Source organism: Bos taurus, chromosome 27 (assembly GCF_002263795.3).
Source record: "Bos taurus isolate L1 Dominette 01449 registration number 42190680 breed Hereford chromosome 27, ARS-UCD2.0, whole genome shotgun sequence".
Taxonomy (NCBI): domain Eukaryota; kingdom Metazoa; phylum Chordata; class Mammalia; order Artiodactyla; family Bovidae; genus Bos; species Bos taurus.
Window position 1 is genome coordinate 7165174 of NC_037354.1, and position 19225 is coordinate 7184398.

The following is a 19225-nucleotide window of genomic DNA, read 5'->3' on the forward strand; positions in this document are numbered from 1 at the left end:
CGGAAGTGTGTGGGTGTCAGGCGGCACCGTTCCAGCTTCATGCAGAGCGCCCCGAGACCCTCTCCGTGTGGAGTGCGCTGGAACCCTCTGTGCGGCCTCCGGGGGACAACCTCGAGCAGCCGTTCCCTTCGTGGGGAGCAGGACCACACCGAGGTCAGGAGGACTGAGCCCCGGGTGGACGCAGAGCCAGGCCCCGCCACTGGGCATGTCCTGTCCCACAGCCCCCTCCCTCCCTCAGAAGCAGCCTCAGACACTTCAGGGATGTCGGGTGGAAAGATGACGCTGGACCAAGTCTTCGGACTCCGGACTTCGGTCCCGGCTCCACCACCGACTACAGGTCACGTCCCTTCATGGCGCCTCCGGGCCCTCGTCAGCGAGATGCCAGAGCTGGGTGAGCTGACCCCCAGGTCCCCCCGGTTCTGAGGCGTGTGGCTCCAGGCGCTTCCGAGAGACGCTGGGGCCCAACGCAGAGCGGGGCCGCAGGACAGCCATTCGCCTGGTCCTCTGGCTCCCGCCTGGGGTCCCCCGAGCCGAGACCCCGTCCCGTCCGGGCCCTCAGCTTCGCTCACACACTTTCTCTCACTCCTGTGGGCAGCGGGGCCTGAGGAGCCTCTTCTTCGTCCTCCAGGGCCTGTTGCTGGAGGCGCCCTGACGGCCCGCCATGTTCCCATCACTGGGCGCTAGTGAACTAGAGAAATCAGAGTGGGCACCTGCGGACACGCGGCACCTCCTAGCAGGGACCCAAGGGCCAGGGCCTGGTGCCTGGGGCTTCTGTACCCATGCCTGGCTCATCTGCAGAGACTGGAGGGGAAGCGAGGCAGCAAAATGCGAGGGACTCGTCACTGCCCTGCCTCTCAGCAAGCTCAGGGAGCCAGTCACCACCGACCCCCCAGAGCTGAGCTGCTGGGCGAGTGGAGGGTGTCAGAGGGTCCGAGCAGTGCTGTAGCGCCAGGAACACTGAGGACGGGAGGAGACAGAAGATGGGGAACAGCTCTCTGTGACACCGTGGCACGGCCTTAGGGCTCAGATGGTCAGATCACCCTGCAGAAGGGAGGAAATCAAGAGGAAATAGGGCGGCATACCAGCAAGAAAAAGAGAGAAAACCTGTCTGGGGAGACAATGCCGTAAATCATAGCTAGACGTGCGCTTTAACCATCACATCAGCGGGCAAGTAGGGGGCAGGGGCAGGGAAGCAATGAACTCAGCTGAGAAGAGGTAAAGAGTCTTGGGGTCTTCAGTACCTTGGTCTGTGGAGGGTGCTTCATCAGGTGCATTTGAAATAGGGAAACATAAAAATGGTTTAGGTTGAAAATGACAAAAATACTTTGGCAATAATATCAAAAGTGTCCATAAAAGGAAATAGCACAACATTGCTTAATTTCACCATTTTAATCTTTTATTTTCTGATTTCTCTTCTAATTATTATTCAGAACTCTATAGACATTTCATCCATGAAAGAGTGTCATTAATGAGTCTTAGGATTAACTGAGAAAACACCAATTTTAGAGTCAGGAAACCAGGGCTGTGGCTCCAGAGATGCCACTTGCCTCTGGACCCCTGGGAAGTAAGTACCCTCTCTTTTCTGGACCTTACTTTTCTCATCTGGAAAATGCGATGATGACTTAGGCCCCTTCAACCCAAAGATACTACAGCATTGGAGCCCAGGGCTCGCACCTGCTGACACTAGGCTCCGATGAATGGTTTCTTAGCAAAACGATACTTCCTGTGCTAAGTAAAAGCCAAATTATTTGCCTCTGGAGAAAATATGTTTGTCCCTCCTGCTTAATAAAAGGAAGTAAGTTACTCAGAATGTAGGCTTATCTTCCTGCTTCATGTTACACGAGTATAGTAATCTAACATCCTTGAAGTTTCTGGGCAAAGCGCTCAAGTGAGAGGAATTACACAAAGATAGGAAACAGTCAGATGGGTCCCTTCGGGCATCACCTGGTTCTCAGTTTCTAGCACTCTCCTGGCCCCCTTTCCGGGAACAGGGCAGCTTGGCTCAGCACCATTCTTTCTGAGACCCATTTCCTCTGCTCCCACGATTTCCAGTTCCTAGGCAGAATCAGGTACAAAATGAACAAAATATGCTCCGAGAATGCAGGGGCTTTCAGCTGGATCAAACAGATCCACACTGTAACAGTTCATCACTATTCACTGCAGTGAGGAGGAAGGGTCTTAAAGGAAGGAATGGCTGTTCCTGTTCCTATGGTGTGGGGGTGGGAGTAGGGGGAGAAGTTGAGAAAACTTTGCTGTGAGGTCAGTTTTTGATTTATGGTCTAAGGGATGAGTCAGTATTTATGAGGCAGACACACACACAGTGGTGAAGCCAGTCCTGGAAAAAGGAAGCTCATAGGCAAAGATAGAAAGGTGTAGATTTCAATGTGAATTTGGGAAGTCATGTGTCCTTTGGCTAAAGAAAAAGGAAACACTGTAGGATATGTAGACTCAAGTTTGGATATTTGAATTTGTCTTGTAAGCAAAGAGAAGAAACTGAAGGACTTTAAATGAGAAAATAACACTGTCAAGTTTGTAATCTGGAAATAACTCAGTAGCTATATATAGACTGGATTCAGGAAGTGAAGGTAAAGGACTGTTATAAACCCACCATATATAAAACAGCTAGCTAGTGGGAAGCTGCTGTATAGCACAGGAAGCTCAGCCTCAGGAAGGAGAAGAGATGTGCTGACTTAACCATCACATGAGGGACCACACTTGTAGGAAGCAGTCTGCTTAGGAGGCAGCAGTTGTGAATCTGGTTATGAGAATGTGGATGATCCATTTGTGTTTTTCTCATTGGTTACCCATTGAAAGAAGGTATTCATAGTAACAATCATGCATCATAGGGAGAAATCCCTGTAGCCTGGGACCCAATTCTGTCTACCTACCCTACAAAACCTCTTTAAAGTAGATTGTACAAGGACAGCCCTGGTGGTCCAGTGGTTAAGACTCTGAGCTCCCAATGCTGGGGCAGAGGTTTGATCCCTGGTCAGGGAACTATATCCCACATGCCACAACTAAGAGTTCACGTGTTGCAACTAAAGATTCTGCATGCAACAGCTAAGAGCCGGCACAAATTAAAAAAAAAAAAAATCAGTATAAAGCAAGCAGTTAAATACAATAAATTAAGAAAAATAGCACAGGAATATTTCACCTGGACAAAGAGCAGTCATCATCAAACAGAAACCACTCAGAATCTCTCCAAAGATGCTGAAAGAAAAAGGAGGTGGTGGGGACCATGGAAGAGGGGCAGGGAGAAGAGACAGGAAGGTGTGCAGGGAGCTTGGAGAGAATCACACACCACACGTGGGCACAGACGTAGACACACCTGGGGGCTGCAACTGGGGAAATTCACTTCTGGTTGCTTTGATTTTCTTTGAAAACCTGGCAAGACATCTCTCAGCTGAGAGTGGGAGTGGGCACCTGACGGGAGCTTTGGAGGAGAAGGTGCCACATGAAGCGGTCGTGGGGAATGAAGGCAAGCGGAGGGGAAGGAGGCATCCAAGCAGGGCCAGTGGGGAGACAGGACCCAATGTGCATGAGGCGTCCTGAAAACAAGCTGAATCCGGGGGCGTGGGAAGGGGCTTAGCAGCATCAAGTCAAGGATTCTAGGTTCTTCATCTACAAAGGGTTGAGCCAGAAAGACAGGAGGTGGAAGTCGAGAGCAGTTGTTTAAAACTGAGATTACAGAGGGTTCACAGGTCCTGGCTGAGAGGGTTTTGTTTGTGTGTTTTGCCTTCTTGACACCAACTGTGTGTCCAGGGCTTCAGCTCACTTCTGCCACTAACCACCCCAGAAGGAGGGCCAGCCTCACAGGTATGATACCAGTTCCAGAAGACTGTCCCCACCTCAGATGCCAATCCGTGGGTCCCCAGCTCCCCTACACTTCTGCCTGACTTGGCTACAAACTCAGGAATCCCAGTACCTCCCCCTTCAGGTTGTATGATTTGCTACTGGCTCACAGAACTCCAGAAAACGCCAGAGAAATGGCCAGGCCACGGCCCCCTCCCCAGGCTCCTTTGTTTTAGAAACCTTGGTTGATTTCTGTAACTGGCCATTTGGGTCACTTGTTGGTTTGTTTCTCTTCCTACACTTTAAATTCTCCCTTGTATGTTTTAAATTCACCAATAGTGCATCCTTGAATGGAGAAGACACTGGCAACCCACTCTAGTATTCTTGCCTGGAAAATCCCAGGGACGGGGGAGCCTGGTGGGCTACCTTCTATGGGGTCGCACAGAGTTGGACATGATTGATGCTACTTAGCAGCAGCAGTAGCAGCATCCTTGAAAACCCAGACTCCCAAACCTATACCTGAACAAAAGCAAAAGCCTAGGTCCCCCATTCATTCTCTCCCTACCTGACACTCATGGAGAGTGTGCCGTGTAAGTTTTAGGTCTCCTAAGCAAAAAGCCTCTATTTTTTTTCTGTTTATGGAGCTTCCTGAGTGCATCAGACCCACACCATGGTAGGAAGGTGTGCTGTGTAAGTTTTAGGTCTCCTAAGCAAAAAGCCTCTATCTTTTTCCTTTTTACAGAGCTTCCTGAGAGCATCAGACCCACAGGGGGCAGTCTGATCACAACACTGGTGATTCACAGGCTGAGAATAGCAGAAAATAGTGCAGGACACCCTGGGCTCCCTTGCCACCCCAGTGGTGCCTCCAGCTCCCTGCTGCAGAAGCCACATGCATAATCTGAGCCCAGTAAACGACCAAGACCCCTTGGTTCTCAGTGTTTTCTCCACAGTCACTGAGGCAAAAGCCTTCATGCAGTACCTGTCAGGAGCCAAACACAGACAAGTTCATGGTCCCTTCCCCCTCCCAGAGGTCATTGTTGTTCTTGTTATTGTTCAGTTGCTTTCCCAGTCATGTCTAACTCTGTGACCCCACAGATTGCAGCACTCCAGTTTCCTCTGTCCTTCACTATCTCCCGGAGTTTGCTTAAATTCATGTCCATGAAACTGTGATGCCATCCAACCATCTCATCCTCCACCACCTCCTTTTTGTGCCCTCAATCTTTCCAAGCATCACGGTCTTTTCCAATGCCTTGGCTCTTTGCATCAGGTGGACAAAGCATTAGAGCTTCAGTATTAGGCATCCAATGAATATTCTGGGTTGATTTCCCTTAGGATTGACTGGTTGGATCTCCTTGTAGTCTAAGGGACTAATGCCCACCATTCAGTGAAGATGAGGGTAAATGTTATTTAAAGGTAAACTACAATGAAAAACCATGTGAGTTGAGAACTACTGGCATTAAACTATGGGAACTTATCAGAACTACTGGAATACAAAGCCGGAGGTCCTTGCACTGCTGAGAATGTGTCCTGACCCCACCACCCAAATTCCACAGAGTTCTGCAGGCGGGATGAGCAGGGGAGGGTCGGAGAGGAGGAGTGGAGGGCGTCAAGGTCACTTGGGGTTGGATGGGGACATCCCATAGTTTGACAGGGATTCGGGTCCAGCTGGACACTTAGGACCTATGCTCCTCAATCTATGCAAGCTCTGCTTCAATTGAAAATTGGCAAAGACAAAATGCAAGGTTTGTATTAAAAGAGCCCTTTAGGTCTCATTTTAAAATGGGTAAATGGGCCGGACAGGAGGGACAGAGGATCATTCCCATGTGTCCTCTCACCTCTAAGGGACCACAAATGCTGTCCATCTCAAAGCTCCTATTGGCTGGAAACCCACAGTGTGAGGGAAAGGGGAGACAAGACAGAGAAGAGCGAACCTGAGAACCTCCCTGTGGTGCCTCATCTTACGTACGGACGTGGCTGGGCCTTGCTGCCCGGATATTTGGCCAAGCGTCCTTCTGGATGTTCCTGTGAGGTTGTTTGGAAATGAGACCTATATTTAAATCAGTGGACTTTGGTAAAGCAAGTTATTATTACCCCTGTGTGACATGGGTGGGCCTCATCCAATCAGTTGAAGGCCTGAACAAAGACTGACTTCCCCGCAAAGGGAAGGAATTCTGCCGGCAGCCAGCCTTCAGATTTGAACTCCAGCATCAGTTCCTCCCTGAGTCCTGCTGGTCTACCGCACTGGCACTGGATCTGTTTGTTTGGGGACTTGCCAAAACGTTTGTTTGTTTTGGGGCTTACTTTCATAATGGTGTGAGATGATTCCTTAAAGAAATGGGTTATTTCTGTGGAGAACCCTGACTGGCTCACAACCAAACCTGGACAAGTGAAGAGGAAAAAGATGGAAGACACCCCCAGAAAGCCCCACAGGGATGGGCTGTGGGTGTCTACACTCTGAAGTAACTTTTCCTGGGTTGCAGAACCTTTTGAGAACACACCGTCCCCACTGCCCCTTCACCCCCCCCCCCACACAGACACAAGACAGACTTTGAAAATTTAAAAGTTTCTTCACCAAAACAGGCCAAAGACTGCAGCTGAAGTTGCGTTAGCATGATGTGGACCACGTGTTTTTGCAACCCTGCAATAACTGACACAGAGACACAGCTGGTGGGAGAAATGAACAGAAGCTAAGAAACACAGAACAAGAAGGGCGGCCCCAAATGCCAGAGCTGGGAAGCTGGGAGTGGGGTTGGGTGTGGGCAGAGGACAGGGGAGTCTGGGGAGGCTCAGGGGGCAGCCACTCCCGGGGAGCACAGGGCTCAGGGAAGAGCTTCTGCGGAGACCCTGGGTCATGATGGCAGGTCTCTGGGAAGCCCCGCCGACTGGCGGCCACGTGGTTTCCATTGCTTCCTTCCTCCCATGGTCCATCAGAAGAGACCTCAACCCCCGAGCCCCTCTGAGCAGAGTGGACAGAGCTCCTGTTTCTAAGGTCTTACCTCCCGCCTGAAGCTGCTGGGTAAAATAAATGAGGTGGTACAGGTAGCTCACTGGAACCACCGTCTACACAAGCTTGGAGCTGGGTTACCTCTCCTTTAGCAGTTTCCTCTCCACAAGATGAGACAGGCTGAGGATATAGAAAGAGGATGAGAAAGAGGAGGGGAGGGAAAGGGAGGGAAGCAACAGGATTCAGAGCGACAGAAACCTGCTCATAGAGCCTGCATCACTGCCCCTGAAACATGCAGGAAAATAACCGGAAAGCTCGAAGGGACTGGGATCTTCAGCAGGAACTAAAGCAAGGGACATCATTCAGGAACATGCAGCTGCAGGAGAGAACAGGAATGTTGCCGAGGTGAGGGGAGTTGTTTACCTGAGTATATTCAGGGTTACAATATTATCTCAGGATGAAAGGGCACACCTTCAAAGACAAGAGATTGGACCCCACAATTCAGCATTTAAAAAAAGGACTGTGATGGGACTGTATACTGCCCTCCTACAGTACACACCTAAGGAACCAGGCAAAACCTGTGAAACTACTGATTCAGACTCTGGTACAAGCAGTGCAGGACCGTAATTGAGGAGAGAAGAAAACAAGTGAGGTGAGGGACTTCCCTGGTGGTCTGGTGGCTGGGATTCTGTGCTCCCAATGCAGGGGGCCTGGGTCCACCCCTGGTCAGGGAACTAGATCCCACATGCCACAACTAAGATCCTGCCTGCCATGAGTAAGGTCCAAGACAGCAAAATTAATGAATTAGCTAAATAAATGTTATGTGCTTAACCATTTATAAAAAAAGAAAAGAAAACAAGTGAAGTGAGACTTATGACATGTCCAGCCTCTACAGATTTCCAGGCCTAAAGCTCAGGCAACAAGAATCCATACAAACCAACAATTCTTGAGTTGAAGAGAGCGGGTCAAAGTTCAGAGAGTGCAGGCATCTTCACTTCTGGACAGAAAACCAGCAATGGGCTTCGGGATCAGGGGTGTGTGCCTGTGTGCTCAGTCGCTGCAGTTGTGTCCGACTCTGCTACTCTGTGGACTGTGGAGGTGCTGACCCTTTGTGAACTGTAGCCTGCCTGTGTAGCCTGCCTAAAAACTCTGTGCTTTTCATTCAATTCTAAAACTGCTCTGAAAAATGAAGTCTATGATACTAGATGGAATTTTGGTTCAGCTTGATGGGATAAAGTCTGATGCTAAGATTCTAGACCCTATCTTAAGGAGAGAGATGGTCATTTCAGTCAAACAAACAAACAAACAAAAAAACATGAATCCGATATAAACTAACTATAAAAAACCCACTTGAGACATCAAAAAGGCAAGTGGATTTAGAATGAAAGGATGGGAACAGATCTGCTGTTGTCATTGTTTAGACCCTCAGTCATGTCCAACACTCTTGAGACCCCCATGGAATCATCCAGTCAAGATTACTGCATTGTGTTTCCATGCCCTCCTCTGGGGAATCTCCCTGACTCAGGGATCAAAACCATGTCTCTGCATCTCCTGCATCTCAGGCAGATTCTTTACTGTTGAGCTGACAGATATGCTATGGAAACATTAATTTAAAGAAAACATGGTAGGCTGTATTGGTTAATTGACAGGCTTCCTGGTGGCTGAGATGGTAAAGAATCTGCCTCCAATGCGGGAGACCTGGTTTGATCCCTGGTTTGGGAAGATGCCCTAGAGGAGGGCATGGCAACCCACTCCAGTATTCTTGCCTGGAGAATCCCCATGGACAGAGGAGCCAGGCAGGCTACAGTCTATGGGGTCACAAAGGGTCAGACATGCCTGAGTGACTAAGCATAGCACAATCAAGTGACTTTTAGGACAAGGACCAGATATAGAGAGGGTTAAGGAAATATATAAACGTCTGAATGCAGAGTTCCAAAGAACAGCAAGAAGAGATAAGAAAGCTTTCTTCGGTGATCAATGCAAAGAAATAGAGGAAAACAACAGAATGGGAAGACTAGGGATCTCTTCAAGAAAATCAGAGATACCAAAGGAACATTTCATGCAAAGATGAGCTCAATAAAGGACAGAAATTGTATGGACCTAACAGAAGCAGAAGATATTAAAAAGAGATGGCAAGAATACACAGAAGAACTGTACAAAACATATCTTCATGACCCAGATAATCACGATGGTGTGATCACTGACCTAGAGCCAGACATCCTGAAATGTGAAGTCAAGCGGGCCTTAGAAAGCATCACTATGAACAAAGCTAGTGGAGGTGATGGAATTCCAGTGGAGCTGTTCCAAATCCTGAAAGATGATGCTGTGAAAGTCCTGCACTCTATATGCCAGCAAATTTGGAAACTCAGCAGTGGCCACAGCACTGGAAAAGGTCAGTTTTCATTCCAGTCCCAAAGAAAGGCAATGTCAAAGAATGCTCAAAGTACTGCACAAATGCAGTCGTCTCACACGCTAGTAAAGTAATGCTCAAAATTCTCCAAGCCAGGCTTCAGCAATATGTGAACTGTGAACTTCCTGATATTCAAGCTGGTTTTAGAAAAGGGAGAGGAACCAGAGATCAAATTGCCAACATCCGCTGGATCATAGAAAAAGCAAGAGAGTTCCAGAAAAACATCTATTTCTGCTTTATGGACTATGCCAAAGCCTTTAACTGTGTGGATCACAATAAACTGTGGAAAATTCTGAAACAGATGGGAATACAAGACCACCTGATCAGCCTCTTGAGTAATTTGTATGCAGGTCAGGAAGCAACAGTTAGAACTGGACGTGGAACAACAGACTGGTTCCAAATAGGAAAAGGAGTACGTCAAGGCTGTATGCTATCACCCTGCTTATTTAACTTATATGTGGAATACATCATGAGAAACGTAGGACTGGAAAAAACACAACCTGGAATCAAGGTTGCCGGGAGAAATATCAATAACATCAGATATGCAGATGACACCACCCTTATGGCAGAAAATGAAAAGGAACTAAAAAGCCACTTGAGGAAGGTGAAAGTGGAGAGTGAAAAAGTTGGCTTAAAGCTTAACATTCAGAAAACGAAGATCATGGCATCCGGTCCCACCACTTCATGGGAAATAGATGGGGAAACAGTGGAAACAGTGTCAGACTTTATTTTTCTGGGCTCCAAAATCACTGCAGATGGTGAGTGCAGCCATGAAATTAAAAGACGCTTACTCTTTGGAAGGAAAGTTATGACCAACCTAGATAGCATATTCAAAAGCAGACACACTACTTTGCCAACAAAGGTTCATCTAGTCAAGGCTATAGTTTTTCCTGTGGTCATATATGGATGTGAGAGTTGGACTGTGAAGAAGGCTGAGCACTGAAGAATTGATGCTTTTGAACTGTGGTGTTGGAGAAGACTCTTGAGAGTCCCTTGGACTGCAAGGAGATCCAACCAGTCTATTCTGAAGGAAATCAGCCCTGGGATTTCTTTGGAAGGAATGATGCTAAAGCTGAAACTCCAGTACTTGGGTCACCTCATGCGAAGAGTTGACTCATTGGAAAAGACTCTGAAGCTGGGAGGCATTGATAAAAGAGGAGAAGGGGACGACAGAGGAGATGGCCGGATGGCATCACCAACTCGATGGACATGAGTCTGGGTGAACTCCGGGAGTTGGTGATGGACAGGGAGGCCTGGTATGCTGTGATTCATGGGGTCGCAAAGAGTTGGACACGACTGAGTGAGTGATCTGATCTGATCTGATCTCAGAAGGAACTGTGATCAAGACAACTTATTTTCCATCAGAAAAATCCTATGCCTGGGTGCCAGCCAGGGACTCTCTCTGCTCAAGGCAGCCTCCATGGCTTTGCCAAGCCTCAGGTGCAAGACTCTGAGCCACAGCGGGGGACATGAACAGGACTGAAGCTCCGGGGGCTCCTTCAGGATGGGGTCCTCCTGGATACCCACATTTCTAAAGGGCTTGGAGTTCTACTCAGAGCTGCATGGCAAGTTCCATCCTGAGATTTAGCGTTTCTGAAAAGCCAGGTCAGTGTCTCTCCAACACTGAGATGGACGGATGTTACTAAGTGATGGATGTTACTTGGTGGTGGAAGTCCCCCTAACCCAGTGAAGGGGTCCCCACTGCTGGGCCTGCTTTGTGATACTAGGCTGGGTGATGCGTTTAGTGGTAGCTTCATCCTCCCACTTTTTCTCTGATGAAAGGAAACACAGCACCCATCTGCCCATCACGTGTCCCACTGAGATTTCATGAGACAGGTGTGTGATTGTGTTGCAGAGAATTAATAAAAGTTTTTTTCCCCCTCTTTCTTTCTTTTTTCCCTTTTGTGTCTTTCTCCACTTTAACTGTTCCTAACGTACAGTCTTTATTGATAACCAAGTTTCTTCTTTGCAGAAGACTAACCTATTATGCGAACTACACCTGACAACTATGGCCCTCCATTTCTGAAGGAGCCACATTCTGCATCTATTATGCTTTATCTTATTCTAGCCATGTCCTGATACTTAACTTTATTGCATCATAAACCTCCCTTTATAGTTTGTTTTTCCCTTCCTTTGCTCTATGCTATCTCATGTTGATGCTTATCTTTATGGTCCACTCTCTTTGGAAGCAACCCCATAGTGGTTTGCTTTCCCCCTTTTGTATTACAGGAAGAAAGTCACCAGGAAATCCCCAAAGGACAATGGACCCAACCACAGGGACCAACTGCCAGATCCAAATACCTAGCTACCTGACACTGTCCTATTGACTGTTTCCCAACAGTGCAAAAGAGAGAATTCAGGACCCCTACGCCTTTTGTCCAGTATCTCCAAGCCCTGACTGTGAGCCCTGACTGTAAGATCCCCTGGATTCCCGATGGAGGGGAGACAGGCTCCTTGAGGCAGGAACCTATCGTGTTCTCCCTTCTGCTGGCTTAATGATTAAAGCCATCTTTCTGTTTCCTCCAAACTCTGTCTCCACAATTTTTATTCAGCTCTGGTGGGCAAAGAAAACCAAGATTTTGGTGGTGACTGTTGCTGGCATCCCATAACAGGCTAGCCTGTGTGGGGATCAGGTCGGGACCACTGGGTCTCTTCCCTCAGTGCTCCAGGGACCAGAAAGAAAGAGCGTGGCTGTCTCTGCGGATGCTGGGAGTCAGCAAGTCTTGCCCAGGGAGTGAAACTGCCTCTGAACGAGTTAGTCCCTATTTGGGCCTGAAACAGCCTTTCATGGAAATAGTGTGTGTGTTAGTTGCTTAGTCGTGTCAGACTCTCTGCAACCCCTTAGACTGCAGCCCACCAGGCCCCTCAGTGCATGGGACTCACCAGGCAAGAACACTGGAGCCGGTTGCCATTTCCTTCTCCAAAAGGAACTATCAGTTCAGTTCAGTTCAGTCGCTCAGTCGTGTCCGACTCTTTGCGACCCCTTGAATTGCAACACGCCAGGCCTCCCTGTCCATCACTAACTCCCAGAATTCACTCAAACTCATGTGCATCGAGTCAGTGATGCCATCCAGCCATCTCATCCTCTGTCGTCCCCTTCTCCTCCTGCCCCCAATCCCTCTCAGCATCAGGGTCTTGTCCAGTGAATCAACTCTTCACATGACATGGCCAAAGGATTGGAGTTTCAGCCTCAGCATCAGTCCTTCCAAAAAACACCCAGGACTGACCTCATTTAGGATGGACTGGTTGGATCTCCTTGTAATCCAAGGGACTCTCAAGAGTCTTCTCCAACACCACAGTTCAAAAGCATCAATTCTTCGGCACTCAGTTTTCTTCACAGTCCACCTCTCACTTCCGTATATGACCACTGGAAAAACCATAGTCTTGACTAGATGGACTTTTGTTGGCAAAGTAATATCTCTCCTTTTCAAATGCTATCTAGGTTGGTCATTACTTTCCTTCCAAGGAATAAGCATCTTTTAATTTCACAGCGGCAATCACCATCTGCTGTGATTTTGGAGACCCAAAAAATAAAGTCTGACACTGTTTCCACTGTTTCCCCATCTATCTTCCATGAAGTGATGGGACCGGATGCCATGATCTTAGTTTTCTGAATGTTGAGCTTTAAGCCAACTTCTTCACTCTCCTCTTTCACTTTCATCAAGAGGCTTTTGAGTTCCTCTTCACTTTCTGCCATAAGAGTGGTGTCATCTGCATATGTGAGGTTATTGATATTTCTCCCGGAAATCTTGATTCCAGCTTGTGCTTCCAGCCCAAAAGGAACTATAGAAATAAAGGAAATGAAGTCTCCCAGTCATGTCTGACTCTCTGCAACCCTATGAAGTGTAGCCCACCAGCCTCCTCCAACCATGAAATTTTCCAGGCAAGAGTAATGGAGTGGGGTGCCATTTCCTTCTGCATAGAAAAACAGTGGGCAGATTCAAAGCCCTGGAAGGGCAAGGGTGGTGCTGGGGAGCGGGTAAGTGAAGGTTCAGCAAGAAGTCTGTGCCCCTGCCAGGGGAAACAGGCAAGTCTGTGCCCCTTGCCACACCCCTGCCCATCAGCTGAACTGACTGCCAGGGAGAAGTTTGTGGTTAAAGGGCAGCAGGAAAGCTTTTCCTGGCCTTTCCACAGCCTTATTAGCATACAAGTGACTGCCCCTGCTTTGTGCTATAAAGGCCACTCCCATGACACACAGGGAAGAGGTTCAGTTAACCATTTCCTAATAACCAAATCCACAGCCAGCGTGGAATTCCTCCCAGAACCTGGGACCTTTATAAAGAGGCAAGAGCAGCCTCTTCTCCAGCATCAGCCGAAGAGCTCGGGACGCCAGCATGAGGCTCCATCACCTGCTCCTCACACTTCTCTTCCTGGTCCTGTCTGCTGGGTCAGGTGAGCTCCTGGCAATCCCGGGGGGAGACGTGGGCTCTCTCTCCTGTTTCTACCTCCTTCTGTCCTGCTACCCCCATCTACACGTGGTCAGAGTAAACCCACCATATTTGATGCTTCTGAGAAGCCAGTGCTGAGTCCTTAGTAGGGAGAGGGGGCTGAGAACCGCCCTGCAAAATTCCTGGTTGTTTATAAGCCATTCTAGTGAGTCCAAGCTTCTGATCCTGTCTCCTCATTGGTTTCATGAGGAGGAAACAGAAGATGTCTCAGTTAAGTGACTCACCTTTTTTTTCTTTTCATAAAAGCAAGAAATTTGATTTTGTCCCATGACATAAGTGCAGAATGTCGCTTTATAAATCTCTCTATCTGAAGGGTGGCAGCTCTGGGGGACCAGAGAAGTCCAGAGAAGAATCAGGCCAAGCATGGGCTTCAGGAGCTGCCCTTGGGATGCTCCGTGCTGAGTCTCCTCAGCAGGAAGGTCCTCCAGGACACGTCGCTGATGCTCCCATTGCTCCATAGATGGGACACAGCACATCCAAAGCAGTGTGCAGGATAGGCTGTCTGATTTTCATCTTACCCTTGATATTTCCTGAAATGGATGAAAATATGAGGGAAGGAAGGAGGGAGGGAGGGAGGGAGAAGCTGCGGAGACTGAGACCTGAGACAATTGATTAGATGTCAAAATCAAGTGACAAGGCCTTGTCTGATTAGTGTTGTTTATGACTGTAACCCAACTCTTAACACAGTGGCAGGAAGAGAGGACAGGGGTGTAAGAAATGTGGCCTCTCAGTGCCCGGGGCCTTGGTTCAATCCCTGGGCGGGGAACTAGAGAGGGCCCAGAGGTACCTTGTGGTCAAGAGGAAAAAGGCATGTGAGGAAGACAGGAAGGCCTCTGGTTGGGAGGAAACCACAAAGGGAGGAGGAGGGGGGCTTACTCGCACTAGTGCTTAAAGCGTTCTGAGTCAGTAGAGACGATGATACAAAACTTTTTTTTCTGAACCATTGTCACTGTCAGCTGTAAGTTACTTTAAGAGTAAGTTCTCTTTAAACAGTGCTTACACGTTTAGCTGCATCTTTTCCTCCTATCTCAGCTCCACTACTTTACTGACTCCATGAGTTTGAAAACTAAACAGTGAAAATAGAACCCGTGGGTGGCTTCTGACTCCTGGCGGGAAGGTGGATGGAGCAGAGCTTCCCAGTCTTTGCCTTCATGGTGGAGCTGACCCCGCACACAACCGGGGTCCTCACAACCCTCAGCCTGTGGTTCTGAAAACGTGAGGGTCCACCAGAGCCTGGGCAGGGTCAGTGTCTGTCTGGAAGCTGGTCCACGGGGTCCTGGACTCACATCTTGTCACGAGGCCATGTCCGTATCTCAGCACAGAAAGCCCCAGGGCCTCACTCAGAGGGGACACAGCGGGCCTTCTCGAGATGCTGCTTTCCTGCTGACACATTTTTCCCTCTTTGTTCTCTTTTTAGGATTTACTCAAGGAATAAGTAATCCTCTAAGCTGCCGTCTGAATAGAGGCATCTGTGTGCCGATCAGGTGCCCTGGAAACCTGAGACAGATTGGCACCTGTTTCACGCCCTCAGTAAAATGCTGCAGGTGGAGGTAAAAGAAGGAGAAGATGCGGCCGGGACCTAAGCAGAGACAGAAACTGCGGCCTTCGACAGAAAGTCTAAAATTTAAACCAGAATAAATTTTGTTCAAAGTTAAAGAATCTTGCCCACTGGTCATTGAGGTTGTTGTGTGGTGTCTAATCCCAGGCGAATTCTGAAATCCCTGAGGATGCTCTCTGAGCTCCCCATGTGAACCATCGGGGAATCATGGTGGGGTGCTCTGTGTTCCCAGGGGTGTGACCCCCTGTTCCTTGGGGGCCTGACCTTCCCCAGCCCCTCTGTCTACTACCTTCCTGCTTCCCAGCCCAGGGCACCCTGTCCTGCCCCACGTCTCCCCTCAAACATGCACCCCAGGTGTCCAGAATCACCAGCACACCAGTCCCGTAGGAAAGCCCCCACCCCCGCTCCAGGAGGAAACCCCCCTCCTCTGTCCCCCTGCAGCCCTCACTTCCATTTGGTTTCTGCTTCTTATACCTGCCTTGTGCGCACGTGGATACACTTCTGATTCCCTTTTGGGCTATAAGATCTCTGTAGGCATGGACTTGTCCTATTCCTGTAAGTGCTGGGCATTGAGACGAGACATTGCTTCCCAAATTGTCATCAACTGAATGACAGAGTTGACATGAACAAAGCGTGTTTCTCTGTGTGTACATGATATGATGCAACTAGATGCTATGGAAAAACATGTCCTGTGGAAAGCACAATTCAATGAAGACAACACAGCACAGAACAGAGAGACCACAGGGGGCGGGGTGAGCATGCTGACCTCAGCCTGCTTGCTGTTTCTTCAGAGGGTTTGCTAGTTAAACCAAGAGCCTTGCTGGTGCACACTGTACATGTGAGCAGCTCTCTGGTCTTGTACTAAGAGTTAGTACACCAAGGGGATGGTGTTATGAGACAGGGCCTTTGGGAGGAAATTTGGTCATGAGGGTTGGACCCTCCTGGGTGGAATGAAGGCCTTTATGAAAGAGACCCCAGAGAGATGGCTCACCCCTTGTGCCTTCTGAGGACACAGGGAGAAGACCACCATCCACCAGCCACCTGCTCTGTCTTGATCGTGGAGCTCCCAGCCTCCAAAACTGAGAAGTAAGTGTCTGTTGTTAGTAAGCCACCTATTACAATACCACATGTAAAATAGATAGCCAAAAGGAATTTGCTGTGTGACTCAGGGAACTCAAACAGCGGCTCTGAGACGAGCTAGAAGGATGGGATGGGGAAGGAAATGGGACAATGTTTCGGAAGGGAGGGGGCATGGGTGAACCCATGGATGATTCTTGTTGATGTTAGACAGAAAACCACGAAGTTCTGTAAAGCAATCATCCTTCAGTTAAAAAATAAAGTGCAAAAAAAGAGCCACCTGGCCTATGGTGTTTGTTTCAGTAGCCTGAAAAGGCAGACACATGACAAGTGAGAATTACAGCACAGGTGGAATTAAGGTACCTAAGCATTCAGCCTTAAGATAGGGAAATGACGTGGAGTATATGGCTGTGCCCAGTGACATCTTACTACTAGGAGCCTTAGAGGTGGAGGAGGGAGGCAGACCAGTGTCAGAGATGCATGCTGAGAGGCTAAACCAGCCCCAGCTCACACTGACATGCAGGAGGGGCCATAAGCCAAGGAGGGCAGGAAGCTTCTAAGCGTGGGAAGGAAGGAAGCCTCCAGAAGGAACGGCATCCTGCTGACACCGTGATTTGAAGCCAGTGAGACCCACTTGGGACTTTGGATCCTCAGAACCACAATAACAAGTATGTGATCCTTTAAGCCATGTAGCTTGTGGCAATTTGCTACAGCGGCAACAGGAAACCAATACAGCAGGAGCTTAAAATCATGCCTTGAGCCTAAAATTAGCAGCTCAAGAGAGACAAACCTGTGTGTGTTTAATGGAGGAAAAAAATGATAACAGCTGTCAACATTTTACTCAACTTTATATTTCTTTTGTCACAGAAATGCCCATGGTGCATCTGCCAACTCTTCCTCATCTCGAAGGTTGTATTTGGGACTCAGTCTTACACCTCATATATCTTGTATCCCTTTTATCCTTTATTTTTACTTTGTTTTATTATCATGGAATATTTATCTGCCATTAAGTGTGGTTTTGGAGAAGGCAATGGTGACCCACTCCAGTACTCTTGCCTGGAAAATCCCATGGACAGAGGAGCCTGGTAGGCTGCAGTCCGTTGGGTCGCTGAGTCAGACACGACTGAGTGACCTCACTTTCATTTTTCACTTTCATGCTCTGGAGAAGGAAATGGCAACCCACTCCAGTGTTCTTGCCTGGAGAATTCCAGGGATGGGGGACCCTGGTGGGCTGCCGTCTATGGGGTCACACAGAGTCAGACACGACTGAAAGTACTTAGCACCAGCAAGTGTGGTTTGGTGGTACTGTTTATATTAAATTTTTATCATAGTCTTTGTTGGGATTTCAGATTTTAATTTCTACTTAATTTTAAGTTTCATTCTTGCATCTGTTGATGTTTTATTGCCATAACATTTCTGGGTGTCATGTTGGACTCCTGCATGGGAGGAATGCTCGTGTCATTTCAGCACCGGGAAGATGATGGCTTTCCCATGTGACTCTTGAGCCAAATGGGCTCATGCTCTGGTCCAAGGCCAGCCTTTCCACCTGGGTCCTGGGTCTCATTTCTCATGCTTACTCAGGGGTGAGACTCAAACCCTCTCTACCTTTTGCCCCCGTCTAGTGCAGCTACAAAAACTAAAAGCAGGGACTTCCCTGGTGGTCCAGTGGTTAAAACTCCAGCTGCCAATGCAAGGGGCATGGGTTCATCCCTGGTCAGGGAACTAAGATCTCATAGGCTACAGTTCAGTTCAGTTTCCCAGTCATATCTGACTCTTTGTGACCCCAAGGAATGCAGCATGCCAGGCCTCCCTGTCCATCAATAACTCCCGGAGATTACTCAAACTCATGTCCGTCAAGTCAGTGATGCCATCCAACCATCTCATCCTCTGTCATCCCCTTCTCCTCTCACCTTCAATCTTTCCCAGCATCAGGGTCTTTTCAAATGAGTTACTTCTTCCCATCAGGTGGCCGAAGTATTGGAATTTCAGCTTCAGCATCAGTCCTTCCAATGAATATTCAGGACTGATTTCCTTTAGGATGGACTGGTTGAATCTCCGTGCAGTCTAAGGGACTTGCAAGAGTCTTCTCCAACACCACAGTTCAGTGGCATCAATCCTTTGGTGCTCAGCTTTCTTTATAGTCCAATTCTCACATTCATACATGACTACTGGAAAAACCATAGCTTTGACTAGATGGACATTTGTTGGCAAAGTAATGTCTCTGCTTTTTAATAAGCTGTCTATGTTGGTCATAGCTTTTCGTACAAGGAGCTGGTATCTTTTAATTTCATGGCTGCAATCACCATCTGCAGTGATTTTGGAGCCTAAAAAATAAAGCCATCTATTGCTTCCTCTGTTTCCCCATCTATTTGCCATGAAATGATGGTATCATAGGCCATGATCTTAGTTTTTTGAATGTCAAGTTTTAAGTCAGCTTTTTCCACTCTCCGCTTTCAGCTTCATCAAGAGGCTCTTTAGTTCCTCTTCACTTTCTGCCATAAGAGTGGTATCATCTGCAATCTGAAGTTATTGATAGTTCTCCCAGCAATCCTGATCCAGCTTGTGTTTCATCCAGCCTGGCATTTCGCATGATGAACTCTGCACAGAAGTTAAATAAGCAGGTGACAATATACAGCCTTGACTTACTACTTGCCCAGTTGGAACCAATCTGTTTTTCCAAGTCTGATTCTAACTGTTGCTTCTTGAGCTGCATACAGATTTAGCAGGAGGCAGGTCAGGTGGTCCATCTCCTTCAGAATTTTCCAGTTTATTGTGATCCACACAGTCAAAGGCTTTAGCTTAGTCGATGAAGCAGAAGTAGATGTTTTCTGGAAATGTCTTGCTTTTTCTATGGTCCAACAGATGCTAGCAATTTGATCTCTGGTTCCCCTGCCTTTTCTCAATCTAGCTTGTACATATGGAAGCTCTCAGTTCATGTACTGTTGAAGCCTAGCTTGGAGGATTTTGAGCATTACTTTGCTGACAATCAACAGTCT

At 48.1% G+C, this 19225-nt stretch overlaps 1 protein-coding gene across 3 annotated transcripts; it reads left to right on the plus strand.

The window, feature by feature from the left end:
• Positions 1 to 2: 2 nt before the first annotated feature.
• On the plus strand, positions 3 to 15253 carry EBD (enteric beta-defensin). Of its 3 annotated transcripts, none has more exon segments than NM_175703.3 (3): positions 3 to 391; positions 13388 to 13538; positions 15012 to 15250. In NM_175703.3, coding segments are annotated over 2 exon segments (195 nt in total). In that variant the 5' UTR covers positions 3 to 391; positions 13388 to 13480; the 3' UTR covers positions 15149 to 15250.
• The last annotated feature ends 3972 nt before the right edge of the window (positions 15254 to 19225 follow it).